The sequence below is a fragment of the Ceratosolen solmsi genome, unplaced genomic scaffold (assembly GCF_000503995.2).
Source record: "Ceratosolen solmsi marchali unplaced genomic scaffold, CerSol_1.0 scaffold1, whole genome shotgun sequence".
NCBI classification, from domain to species: domain Eukaryota; kingdom Metazoa; phylum Arthropoda; class Insecta; order Hymenoptera; family Agaonidae; genus Ceratosolen; species Ceratosolen solmsi.
The window spans coordinates 10,398,037-10,412,222 of record NW_011948415.1 but is presented as its reverse complement, the minus strand read 5'-3'; the positions used below and the strand labels follow the sequence as shown (position 1 = coordinate 10,412,222).

The 14,186-nt window shown below is 44.1% G+C and overlaps 1 protein-coding gene across 1 annotated transcript; it reads left to right on the top strand.

Annotated features, from left to right (window-relative positions):
- The first annotated feature begins 5,197 nt into the window (after window positions 1-5,197).
- On the top strand, window positions 5,198-14,180 carry LOC105368780 (uncharacterized). Its single transcript, XM_011507901.1, has 4 exons — window positions 5,198-5,411; window positions 8,817-9,277; window positions 11,911-12,295; window positions 13,961-14,180. The coding sequence occupies exons 1-4, from the start codon at window positions 5,211-5,213 to the stop codon at window positions 14,135-14,137; spliced, it is 1,224 nt and encodes a 407-aa protein (XP_011506203.1). The 5' UTR covers window positions 5,198-5,210; the 3' UTR covers window positions 14,138-14,180.
- The last annotated feature ends 6 nt before the right edge of the window (window positions 14,181-14,186 follow it).

The following is a 14,186-nucleotide window of genomic DNA, read 5'->3' as shown; positions in this document are numbered from 1 at the left end:
AGAACAAAAAGTACAATAACATAGAAAATGCGAAGCTTCCAAATGTACGATTGATTTTTAAGAAAAATTAAAGCCAGCACTAGAGCGGCAAATTTTCTCTTACAGAGTACCAAGGCCGTGCGAATACGTTGAAATTGCCACTTTGCTAGTTGCTCCCACCTCCCACCTCCCCCTACCGCCATTCCCTCTTCGCCACTTCGAACTCGATTGAACTCTAGCAAACAAATTGCGGCCGTACACATACTCATCTCTACGGGAAAGAAAATCTCGCTCGTGCTATCCGAGTATCGAGAAAAACTGTAAAGACTTTTTTCCTTATATTGTCGTCCATAGGAAGTAGCAACGTTTAATCAAGCCAGCCATAATTTATATTCTCGCGCGCTCATTTAGCAGGCAAATTGCGCCTCGTGACCGCTCTCTAGCCCACTACCATTTCCGTTTCCAAACTATTGATTCGGCAAAAATGTATTATTCAAAAGCGCTGTCCTCCCTGCGGATCGCGCGCTCACGTCACTCGCACAGCTGTCAGAACTAAACGGTACAAAGATAATCAGCTCGGCGCATTAAATGAGCTCCATTCGTTAGCTCGCCTTACAACCTAACGACGCTCGTTCCTTCATTCCATCCAACATACAACGGGATAGGCCAGTGTTCCGTTCGAGCACGCGTCCATCGGTCTCCGAGTGACCAAGGAAGCCCTGGCAACCTATCATCACGTGCCACTGCTTGAAGTCAATGGGGTGCGCCGATGTTATTGCAAGGGGACGCGCCGAAGAAATCGAACGGGAGCTTCCTCGCGACGAATGTGCGCCCCGACGATATGGGAGCCTCTCGCCTCTCGCCTCTCGCCTCGTCGGGCTCCGATGATTCCTCTTATCGGCCGCCGCCAGGCTAATCAAGCTCCCGTTAATAAAGCCCTTCGCTTCACCTACGAGAACAAAAGAGCCTAAAAGAGTGGCCGTAGTAGGGCGCAGGACTTTATTTATATTCGGCCACGTCCGACACGCGCACTATACCCCAACGGCCTGTTATGATTATTTTTTTGTGCTGCTGTTTTTTCTTTTTTTAATTCTTTGGTTTTTTATGCGCTTATACGCACGCGGACCGGTGAATCCCCACCCCGGGACGCGCAACCGGAGCCGCCGCTTTGCGTCTTCTCTTTTCGCCGTCGCCTAGTCGCGCTCGCGTCAGTTGCGACTCGGGCGTCGCGGCGCCTGGTATTCTCCTCGCCCACGGACCGCTCCGACAATGGCTTCTTCAATCGGCATCGCGAGTCTCCGGAGAACGCGAGCTACGCTTTTTTTTGCTGTGAAGGAGGAGAAGGAAGAGGCCGTAGGTCGTAGGTCCGGCGTCGTTGGATGGGAAAGAGCGAATGCCGATGATAATAGCCATAGTTTATTTCGAGATCGACGCTGTTCTGTCTGATAATCGCGAATGTAAATAATAGTATCATTCGCGCATCCAGACACCTGATTGAACGTCGAGTTTTTTTTTCATTAGCGGGACTCTGTGTGCTCGTTGTTTCGTCGTATACATTTAAACGAAGAGGCATGTTATCGGCAAGTTAAGCCATAGCCACTGTCGATGGAGAAACTATTGTAATAATGCGCATCGATAATGTTATCGTTTCAAAACAAAAACAAAAAAATTAAACGTGCGCGTAGTGGAGCTGTGACCGTATCGTTAAGCCAGGCGTTATTAATCGCACGGGGGATCGATCGTAAAGGAGACTTGGCGATTCGAGTGCGCGGCTCGTATTATTCGCCTGATTTTGTCGGACGTATTTGATAGGTTGATGGATCGGGGGATGGGGCGGGGAGGGGTAGGGGGAAGGGGGGAGGAAGGCGCGGTCGTTGATCGGTCACACGGGCAAAAATCGTCTTGTACCTAGTTTTAGCACCCAACTGGACAATCGTAGATTTACGAAATTTAAGTGGCGATCGCCGCGGGCCATTCATCGTACTTCTTAATTGGCCAGCTATAATCACGATTCTCTCGTTCGGCATGAGTTTGACCGTTTCAAGGTAGCGGAAGTTAACCTAAGTCTAACCTACAGCTGCCGAGTTCACTCGAAGCTTGGTTAATTTTCTAGTCGGCATTTATCTTAGACGCTTCTTCTTCCAATCGCACGGCCGGTCCCGGATAAACAACGACTCGGCTGCGATTAATTCGAAATAAGCACGAAACTTTATGGCCCTCGATACAGGGGAGTGCGATCTCGCGCAGCGTCGCGAAGGAGTATATACGAAGAGCGAGGCGGCATTATCACAAAATCATGGCATAGAGCCTTTTTATTCCACAACTGGGTCCGGACGGGACGGGACGGGACGCACGGGGACGATGATGGTAGTCGGGGGAGGGGCGAGGAGGCGTGGGAGGGTGGGACAGCGATGTGTGTGCAATGGGAGAAGTGGGGTGGAGGGGCCGCGGGACGGCCGGCCGAGAGCTCGTTGCCAGGTATTTCGCATTGGCAAAACACAGGAAGTCGCCTTTCCGCGTCCGAAGCGAGCGATCGGTAGACAGGACGACGAGCATCTGGCAACGGCCCGCACACGGTGCCCCGCTCTCCTATTTCAGTCGAGTACGAGCGTCCGAACACTGGATAACTTGCGTCCGTCGCGTTCATCGCCTCGTGGTTCCTCGTGTCGGCGTTCGCACCAGTTCGATGGTCGGCCCTTTCCGGATGCGCTGACGAAACTTAGCCCCTGCTCGGACGTAGCGAACGTGGGGTTTGCTTATGTAAAGTGGAACCCGTTGGGCGAAGCCAATAGGTTGTTGGCTCGATATAGTCGAATAGACAGTACGGAGAATGGTGAGGGTTTGGGTTTGGCGTTTGGTGGAGGGGGCGATGAAGGGAACGGAAGGGTACAAGGACTCACGAGAAGGAGCGAGGTATTGATAATGTTTAATAGAAAGGGCGAAAGTCGAGCAATATTACGAGATTCAGTTTATTTTATTCTCTCTTTTATCTTTCATTTCTTCATTTCTATTTTTCACGATCGATGACACTCGCAAATCGTCAAAGTTCGTGGAATACAATTGTCCTTGGTTACGAATCGAATGAACCTACGGGAATTTCGTCTGTTATTATCCGAGTGGCGGAAGGCTGGTCCGAGGCGGGGGCACGGAGTCTGGCCAGATCATCCTTCGAAGCTATTTGAAGTTCCGAGCTACTTAATAAGGTGGCGCCGTGCCCGCAGTCCCAAAAGGCTCTCACGAGTTTGGAAAAGGAAACGAGCAGCGTAGCGATTTACATTAGCGGGAGCAGTTCTTCATTATCGCGCCGTGTCTTTCAGCCGTACAACTCCCAGTCGGTCGGTGTTTGCTCTCGCGTGGCGTTGGGCGCGTAATCAAGGCGAGCGATTTCTAAACCCCCCCCCCTCCCTCGTCCCATTTAGCTGTCGACTCCATCCTCGTCGACGGCAGTATATCGTCCTCGGGGCTGGCTAAAAATCCGCCGCCCCCTGGTAAGGAACGACAGGAGCGCACGAGTCAACAGCGCCCGGCAAGTCTTATCGGATCTGCTCGCGACTCGGAAGGAGCGACATTGGCGTTGGCGAAAACGGTGGGGGTGGAGGCGGTGGCGATGACGACGGCCACGAGCCGACCGTTGTAGTATCGTCTCTTGGTACGGTCGGCCGCGGGAGGTGGCAGTGGCAGCGGCGATAGCCGGAGAGGGTTACACGGGCTCGCGGCTAAACATCCGTAGGAAAACGGCCAATGGCACGGATGCGTCGGTGGCGGTCGGCCGCGGGGGCAGGAGCAAGTCGCTGCGTCGGCTGGTCGAGCCTCGTGAATTGCGCAGTGACCGCGGGTCTCGCGATGGAGATACCGAGGCTCGCGCCTGAGCGCCCCGGCCTCAAGAAGCTCCTGCTGCTCTCGCGCTACTGCCTGCCCTTTGCCCTCTGCTGGCTATGCTGCAGCGTGAGACGGTGAGGCTGGGCCCCGGCGGAGGACTCACCGCTGGATCGACGTATTACCGAGGCCCCTTGGCACGTAGATCCCGTCCTCTCGCCCTCGCCCTTTTCACTTTTAACGCGCGCCCACGGGCACCCACTTTCTATCTCTCAATCTGCCCCCTCCCCCGCCCTCCTCCTCGTAATCTTCCCTTTCAGTCACTATCTGTACATGCATATACGCACGTACGCACGCACGCACGCACGCACGCACGCACGCACGCACGCACGCACGCACCCACGCATGCACTAACGCACGCACTAACGCACGCACTAATGTATCCGTCTAATTTGAGCGCTGTTCGGACGGTAGGACGGCGGTTGGGGATGGGCCGGGGTCCGGTGACCTGGGGAGGGGGGGGGGCTCGCGCTTCTTCCTTTGGTCGCTTGTCGCGGCGACGTCCGGGTCGTGTCGTGGGCATCGCCCGAGGCGTGCCTTTGTTCGCTCAACTCGCGCGTGCGATTCGGAAGCGACTCGAGCGCGTTTAGCACCGAGACGGGCTTGGGCTCGCGGTAAGCGAGGCCTTCGCCTCCCCACGGGATTCGAAATCCCCGGAGCGGATGACCTCGATAAATATCGGCGATTATCCATTTTGCGCTGGGCGATAGTGGCCGCGCGCCTCGTCCTATGCGCGCCGCTCGGTGGCAAATTAATTCTTGCGTTAATCCGCTCCGTAACGAAAAATAGCGATAAACTTTCTCGCTGATATTGTTAGCTTTGCGCTGTAGTGGCGCGATAAACGAGCCGATCATAAAAGTCCGGATTTTCATTGCGCCGCGAAAAGAAAGTGTTCGACGTCGAGCGCGGCTTATCTGAAGGAAACGAGTCGAATCGGTCGGTCGTCGAGTCGCGTCGCTCTACAACGCGCTCTTTAATTCCCCTCGAACTCGTCCTCGCTCGCCCCCTCGCTCGCCCCCTCGCTTGCGAGCTTGCGTCGCGATGAGACTCCTACTATCCTCGATTGGCGAAAGGACGAGCCCTCCCCGCCACGTCCCTCAGACCCGTCGCCACCGCTACCCTTCATCTGGCCCCAGCGAGACACCGCGTCCATTTCGAAGACCCGCTTACCCGGTGTCGGCCTACGGGAGTAGGAGCGAACGAGGCCGTCCCCGTATCCGCGAGCCCACGCGAGTTAACAAGGTTTGGAACGTTACAGCTTCGACGAGTCCTCGATGGAGAGCTGCTCGTTAACGTCGGTGGCCATGAGGACGACGAGGACGACGACGACGACGTTGACGACGACGGGGACGACGATGACGCTACAGGAGGAGCGTGCCGGGGGTCCGGGGAGCGACAGCTGCGAGAGTTGCGAGAGTCGCGACGGGCGGGACGGGCGCGAGTGTCAGGAAGTGACGAGCCTCGAGGAGGCCAAGGCCGTCATCGTGGCGCTCAAGGCCAGACAGAGGGCCCAGGCCCATCAGATGCTAGCATGGAGGAGGACCCTTAAACTGCAGGTAAGTGACGAAGTGACTGCTGACCTTTGCCGACGTGTCGACCGACCTCATTTTATATTCCGAAAATCGATAAATGTATCGCTTTAGTTAATAAAGAAAAACCTTTAGAAATGCAAAATAAAAAATAATCGTTATGGAAAGGCAGATCCTCTGCAAGCGAAACGTCGAACGATCATCCTAATAAATTGCCTACGCATTTTTCATTTCAATAAATTATCATCCAATCGCTAATTCAAAAAACGAAGTTCCTTATATCAGTTATATTATTCTTATATATGTCCTTATATGTGTTGACTGATTACCTTTATACTGCAGAAATCATTATTGATTGTCTTACATAATCGATAAAATGACTTTTTTTCTCTCATTTCTCGCTACGATGTACGTTTGCATTATATATTCGCCCGAATACGTTTAAAAAAAAAAAAAAAACGTATTTAATTTACTTTAATTTGACGCGATAAATATTCTTGGCACACACGCGCTTACGTGCGAGTACTCATATGCGTTTAGGCGCCAACGCGCTAAAAAAAAATAATAATTAAACGAACGTAAAATTAACAATTGTTCCTTGTATACGAAAAGATAAATCGTTCAAATTAAAATTTATTAGATTGTTTAGTTGTTTTTTTTTTTTTTTTTTGTTTATCATCCGAGGCCGTGAAGTTAAATTCGTTAATTTAAACAGAGGTACGTCATTGTGAAGAATAAAAGTTTTGTTAAAAGAGACGGAGAATATGAAAGAAAAAGTAATCCATTAAGTTGAGAAAATGTTGTGTGACAGTCAAAGTGTTTGGATACCACAAGAGATTTCTTTGAAAAGTCTCCTAATTACCTTTGAAATACAATTAGAGGAAAAAGCACGAGTGTCCACTATAGTATAATTCGTAACCTCATCTATAATGAAAATTAATTTGATCTTTGCTTTGATAAAGGTAATTATTCGTACTCCAAAATACAGAGTACCGGGAATGTTTTTTGATCTGCACACGCCACTATAAAATGTACGCCCTAATTAAATAAAAAAAACATTGATGAGAAATACATCTTAAATCCAAGCATCGGTAATTTCACTTTATTTTCCTTCAAAATATTCGCCGTAAATGGAATTAAGAGAGTAGACGTATGTAAACTTGTCAACAAAGTTTCTCTGCACTGTCTCCTTTTTTGCCTCCTCTTTCCCATATCAACTTTTTCTTCCAAAAGCATTACTCTCTAAATTTCTCGATTAGAAGCGGATTTTCCGGCGCGAGATAATAAACATCTCGTTATGTAGCATAAATCGAATGACAACATATTTGGAATTGAAGGAAGAACATTAACTTCAGGAGTCTAAAATCAATGAAGAATTAGAAAGTATATTATAGGTGCTTCTACTGTCGCTTTTATATTTTTTCATTGGTCGAAAAATGTTTCATACTAACAAAATTACTTATTCGACAGCTGGATGCACTACGTATAATACAATTATTTACATTAGCATTAGTATTATACATGCGCATATTAACACCATTTGCTCCCCCCACCCCCGTCCATCCTTTCACGCATACATTCCCGCGCAAACATATGCGGGTGCACACGCGCATACCCCACATAAAATAAACATGCATTTATGCGTGTACAATTGCCTGTAGAGTTCCTATGTCACACACGCACACACATAGTGTGTTATACTGGATTACTGCATAGAAATACTTTTCAAACCAAAGTCAAACTTTGGCAATCTTGAGACTCGAGTAGACTTGATTTGAATGAAAAATTTTACGTTATATTCAGCCTCTTTTGTTATTTAACTTTTACAAATGCTATTCATCATATAGTTATAAATTTGTTTTGCTTTATTGGCGTAAATAAGCCTACACATATACGGCAATAATCGCTTTTTTTCCATAAATGTTCAAATAACAAAATGAATGTACTTTTATTGATTTACTCTTTTATATGTAACAATACATTACAATAATATTTAGATTTTTTTAAATAATACCATTTACGAGGTTCGAACGAAACGTCTTCATAATATTGGATAAATACAAATGTGAATGTCATTATTATGATCATCATTTTCTTCGCCACTAAAATCCTTACGTAATCTCCAACGGCTTAGACCTCAGTTTTTATTTCTTCGTATGAGCTGTTGTTTAACTAAACTAAACAGTCCCTCAAATCAGAATAATAATCTGCATTTGACTATAACTAGCCATTTGTTTGTCGGCTATTGGTTCGGTGTTGCTGAGGCGAATTCTTGTTGGTATTGAATTTACTGAATTTATCATAATATTATCATCAATTTCCCTTTTCAAATTTTGTCCAAGCAAGTTGCTTTAAAAGTTTAATTATTTGGAATCGAGGAATTTAAAAAAAAAAATAGCTTATCAAACGAACTGTCATCGGCATTACTACATCGATAGATACAACTAAAGTACGGAACAATAATTTCAATGAAATATTTCAAAGGATTATTGAGATCCGGAAAATCCCAGCCAATCTATTTACGTAATACATTTCTGAAAGTGAAGGATATTATTTTCCAACTGCAACTCAATACTTATTTCTGCTTATACAAACGCTATAAAACCATGAACTGATGATTATATAATAATCGACAATTCATTTAGGCTTATATTAACTGTAGCTGTAATTAAAAAATCCTGTTACCAAAAAACAATCAGCTGTGAAAATTAATATAAAACAAGAATTAAATTTTAAAATAATATCATTCAAATTTATTAAATAGATGCGTATATTATCATTGGTATACTCTCTATTATTATTATTGTTGAGTACTCTCTATTATTATTGGGTTGTCTCTCTGTGTACGTTTGCCAGTTTATCCGAGTGTGCGCCTATCTCTCTCTCTCTCTCTCTCTGTCTCTCTCTCTCTGTCTCTCTCTCTCTCTCTCTCTCTCTGTATGTATCCTTCATATTGGTGGTAGTAAGAAGCAGTCAAAGTGAGCTCAATTAACTGAATAACAATGCCAATTTAGCATTTCCTTCACTCAACCCCGGGATTCCCGAAAATTATACAAAATTTCACTTATGCGCATTAAAGAAATATTCAGATATAAAAATTCAGTAATATAAGCCTCGCGACATAATGGCGCTGCCAGAGCAGCAGCTATATTATATATATTCACACGTGTAGGAAAAAGTCTCTTGGGCGCGTTTTCCAAGAAACTGTTGCTGTAATGCAAGTACGACCGCTCGCTGGGAAACGAAATCTTATTATCAACTGAACCTGCGCGAACGCGATCCAATGACCGGCTAGAATAAAACGAGGGATTGGCCCGAGCGGAAGTGAGAAGTAACCGGGCGTTAAATTCGATTCCGCATGAGCGCGACATGAAAAGCGTCCCCCGATGAAATTAAGCTCAACAGATGACACGTGTGTCGGTCGAGTAACAGGAGGAGCTCGTCGCCCGGTTGACGCGCGAGAACGCGGAGCAACTGCGCAGCCTCTCATCGCAACTGCTGCTCTTCGAGTCACGGCTCTGCAGGAAGCAAAAGGAGATCGAGACGAATCTGGCGCAGCGCGAGGCTATTATTCTCAGGCAACAGCGGGTCATCAGGCAGCTTCAGAACAAGCTGAGGCACGCGGCTGAACCCCGTCAGGCCAAGTCCTTCGGTAGCGGGAGCGGCGGAGGAGGCGGCGGCGGCGACGGCGACGGCGATGGTGGCGATGGTGAGGACGACGGTGACGGCGCCGGTGGCGATGGCTGCGTACCTAAGGAAGAAAGATCCAGGCACACGGCTGGACGACGGGATTCGCCGCTATGCGACGCCCTCGACAGGCTCGACAGTCTCGGCGACAGCGACAGCGCCGTCGTACTCGAGGAGGCCTTCCTCGATGACCCCGCGCCACCCAGGTAAGAGCACCTACCGGGAGTCTTCCTCTCATCCAGGAATCCTCTTCGTCTCCCCCTAATGAATCACCTGCCCACTTTACTCGGCCTAAGAATCCAAGCAGTTGCCGTTGCCCTTGTACTCGGTCCTGTTTGTTCACTTAGTATTAATTAATCATTATGCCGAAGTAATCAATGTAATGGCGGCTTTCATCTGGGCAAACATTTCTAGCCCCATAAAGGCAATGAATATTTTATTTACTCTGGAATGCTTAATTTGTTAAATTGACAAGTGCGTGCTGGTTGTGTAGGAAACTTGGACTTTTCTGTTGCCCCAACAATACGTCTCTTTTTCACTTTATCGTCACTCATGATTTTCCAATATACACTACAATATACCCTCTCTCTCTCTCTCTCTCTCTCTCTCTCTCTCTGGCAAGATCGACTGTGTACATAATTATTAATCTTTGGTATTGGAACTTTAAAACCAATTACTTTTACATGTCGTAAGTATGACTTTTTAAATATTATTTAAATCGTACTCTATATCATTATGCTAATTATATTAATTTACTAAGTCTGGAAAGTAATCATATACCAAACATTTATCATATTTTCTAGAGTATAAAATACATTTCTTTGCCCGTTATCATTGATAGACTTATAAATCAAATTGTATGTTATTGAATTGAATGAAAATAGTTGCATCGTGCTTCATCATTAAATAACTAACAACTTCTTCGTTCAACTTATTCTATTAAAAATTAATTAATTAAAATGAATATTTAATTACGCCTTTGTAGTGCATACGTCGAGGAAAAGTATCGTATAAAATTAATTTCACATGTTTCTTAGACTTTGACAGACTTTATCGTTTCAATGTTTATATCCTATATTATACAAATTATATATTATCCTTACCCTTGCTTAAGGCCACTTGATTTTTCTTTAAAATTTTGTATTCTTTTTTTATCGTTGAAGCGTTGTAGAATAAATTATTAGTCGTCCAAAAGATAATAATAGAACGTTATATTGTTTCACTATCATCAATAAAGTTCAAGAATGTAAAAGAAACGGTGTGATAGAAATGGAGTAAAACAGTAGATTTTTAAGTGATAAACGGGTTGAAAGGACGAGAAAGGCAACTTGATATTTTATAAACGTATTATATACAATTTTCGTTTTTTATTTTCCCATTCTCTTTACTCAGCTCTAAACATCGAATAAATGTGAAAAAAAAAACAAAAATCATATACACGGTAAATTGTCAAGCTCATTTTAACAATCGTTTCTTCAAAATTTTAATTATATTCCAAATAATAATCGGTGGTATTTCAAACAGAAATGACGTAAAATATTATTTTAGCCAAATACTATTTTGCTGCTTTTTAACGAATTTCACTAAATTTAAAAGCCATGATACATACGTACTTTGTATTCGGTTGTGGTTTGTTTTAAATATTGCATTTGTAATCAGAAAACTCTTCTTTGATAAGCAAATATAATATGTATGCTAAAAGCTTTGAGCAGATTTATAATTTTAACATATTCACTATTATGAATTATCATTATTATTCTTGTTTATGGCTATATCTACTACCGCCATTACTACTATTATCATAAGAATAATTTTATCAATAATAAAGCATAAATAATACTATTATTGGACAATTTGTTAATAAATATATTGAGTTTTAAACGTCACGCGATTCAAAAACTATGGCTTGTGCATACTTTATTAATTAGGTATATTTCATGTACAATTTTCGTCGATATTCGAAGGAATATCCTTCGCCTTCTAAAATTCAACGAAAATTTAAATGGCAGTGAAATTTACTTAACTTAATTTGATTATTATGTAAAAAGTCGTTGGCGTTAATGAATATCGAATATCCGACATTCTGATTAACATGGAAGTAAAATTTTCAGTCAATAAATGATCAACAAGACGATGGTAATGCATGTAGCGAATATTCGACTACGCGTTTCGAACAGAAACTTCTAATGATTATTGTCACAATAAAACATACATAGAAACACGGACAAGATACACGAGAAAAAATTTCTCCTTTACGAGTTTCTATTTCCAAATGTGAGATTAGCCTTGAATATTGCAAGTTTCGAGCTCGGCGTAGAGATGGATTTAAAAATTCTATTCTAGCTATTTATATCACATTCTACATATTTTAATAGCATAGGGACTTGCAGGGACACAGCATGTATTGCAATAAGCCTAAGGCTCTTTGCAAGCAGGAAAAAAATTTAAGTCGCAATCCTCGTTGAATTGTAAAGGGGAAAAAATCGTCCCTCGACTTTCGGCCTCGGTAAGCTCACGACTAATTTCAATTTACTGGTATGGGGATACAAACACACACAAGCACGCTCTGTACGTCTCTCTCTCTCTCTCTCTCTCTCTCTCTCTCTCTCTCTTTCTCTCTCCCTCTTAACGACATCGTATCAATTTCACGACCCCTTCGCATACGCACACGAGGACACTGTGCATCGCGAGTTGGCTCAACGCCTCAACGAAACATTAGGTCCGAGAGCGCAACTTTTTTTTTCCTTTATCCCTCGAGTCACGACAGACCGAGTCCTCGGCCCATAAAGACGATCCACCGATCGAGGACGAAATATTCATTGGCTCTTGTCGCGCTTAGATTCCGTTCCAATATCACGGACGTGACGGTGATTCGCTCGGTCTCGGATGCGGTCGAGCCCGCCAACAACAAGTACTGCGCCTCGATGAGGCGCTGCAATGGCCTCCTGCGTAGGCCGGAGGTCCTCGAGACCGTCTACTCGGTCGAGGAGGATGGTGACGGGGACCGGGCCGACAACGAGGAGGAGGAGGCCGACGAGGAGGACAACAGCGAACTGGAGCCCCGATGCCCCGAGGCCAAGCCGCGTCTACGCGACATCTACGGGAGCTTTGAGAGGCTCGCGCAGCAAGAGGCCGAGGCCGCGGCGACGTCGGCGAGGGTCGCCTCGACGGCCCCGAGCCCCAGCGCTCAGAGAACGAGGGACGAGAGTCAGCAGCAGGCGCAGGTGAGATAATTATAATGATAAATAAAGGAGTTGTGCAATGATGACGAGGAGTGGCGATAATCGGAGAGACTCGTCATCCCGTTTGGTAGGGAGTGCGCGAGGGCGATAAGGCGGTAGGTGAGCCTCGGCCGAGCGGGCTTCCTTCCTTTTTGCCACGACGGGAGGAATTAATTAAAAGCTTTGTTGTCAATTGCCTCAGCGCGCGCGAGACCATAATATTATTTGCCGTGAAAATATTGTCGTCGTAAATTTCAATGTCGGCTGATTTTCATATCGGTGAGCCCGGGAGAGCTGCAAGTTCATGGGACGCGGGGAGTTTGACGAGGCTCCGGGGGCTAATTTCTTCTGACTTATACATAATCCCAAGACGCATAATTCATTCTAATAGACTCTAATTCTTGATATAATTACCATTTAAATGAAATATGCGGTTGTATATGCGACGATATGACCATAACGATAAATCATCGTAACTCAGCAATCGCGTAACCGAGGAACACATGCGAAATAATAAACGAAGTGTAAACGAAAAATTTCAGATGCTACACTGATAAAAACGCTCGGTCGTTGCCTTTTCCAACCAATGGTTATATTAGCGATAAAATGACAAACGTAGCATCATATTTAATTAGACGTAAATAATGGGCGAATAAAACTTTTGACGCGTAATGCCTCTTAAATTAACACTTTTCGTTTCTTTTTTACGTTCATTCTTGTTTCTGACACACTTTGCACGATGCTTTACTGCCGGCTTATAAAGTTTTTCATTTTTGCGTGTTCTTTCATTCGCGAGCGTTACTTAACTAGCTTAACTATTCATTCCGAATACGCTATTAGGAGAGAGTAAGTCGTAATTCTTGGGATTCATTAGAAGTATAATAATAATATTGCGTCCGCCTTATCTACCTTTCAGCTTGAAGTTGAAGGTCTGATTGATATTTTCCTACGCTTATATAATTAAAATATGAGCGAAATCAAATGCTCCAGGGCAATTGAATTACCAGGTTATTACAATTATTGTTAAATTATTAGCTTATAAAATTATATGTCCCTGTAATTTCGATAATCATGATTTTGAATTATTCAAACATATTTTGCAATTTGTACAAACCTAAAGGGGAATACTTTTTTTTCATACGATTTTTCTAAATTACACATTTTTTTTTATAACCTGACATGTCATTCTTTGATATTTTTGTATCTTTTGTATCGATCGCTTTCTGACCGGCAACCACTACAATATTTATCCGCAAAACCAAAACTCGCACCTACTATATCTCATATTAAGTTATACATTAAAATTGCATTAAAATAAAATGTTAATAGAAATAAATTTGCACAAACGTGGCAAAAACTTATGAAATATTAAATAAACCATTGCATATAAATAGATTAAATTAAATCATATTTGCATCGCTGATATTATAAACATTGAAGCGTATTATACAAATATTACACTATAAAAAATAATTTACCAATAAGTCATGATTATCAATGAAATTATTTAACATTTCAAATAAACGAGATACTTCGAGTAACATAATTTCCTCGACCAAGACACTATTCACATATATTATTCGCTAGTATTGTTCATAGCTCGTCGAGTGTTTTAACATTCTTCTTTTTGTTTCATTCCCCCCTGTTCCTCGGCTGTTGGCCGTTCAGGTCACTTACAACAGGGTCATGAGTAATCATAGGTCAGTGACGAAGCCTAAGGATGTCAAGTACAAAAGGATCAACAAAGCTAAATCCAAGAGTTTAGAGGAACTTCGCGGTCGACTGAGAAACTGGGTTGAAAAAGGGAACAAGATAGCCATCTCCTTGGATCAATCTTATGCCTGATGAGCCTGAACGAGTGCCAATACGCAGACGTGCGCCCACGCCTACACGA

What these genes read in the sequence shown, in the direction of transcription:
- LOC105368780 (XM_011507901.1), top strand. Translation starts at nt 5,211, where the DNA reads ATGACGCTACAGGAGGAGCGTGCCGGGGGTCCGGGGAGCGACAGCTGC. An exon ending in GATGACCCCGCGCCACCCAG is followed by an intron (nt 9,278 to 11,910) that starts GTAAGAGCACCT and finishes TGTCGCGCTTAG; the next exon opens with ATTCCGTTCCAATATCACGG. An exon ending in AGAGTCAGCAGCAGGCGCAG is followed by an intron (nt 12,296 to 13,960) that starts GTGAGATAATTA and finishes TTGGCCGTTCAG; the next exon opens with GTCACTTACAACAGGGTCAT.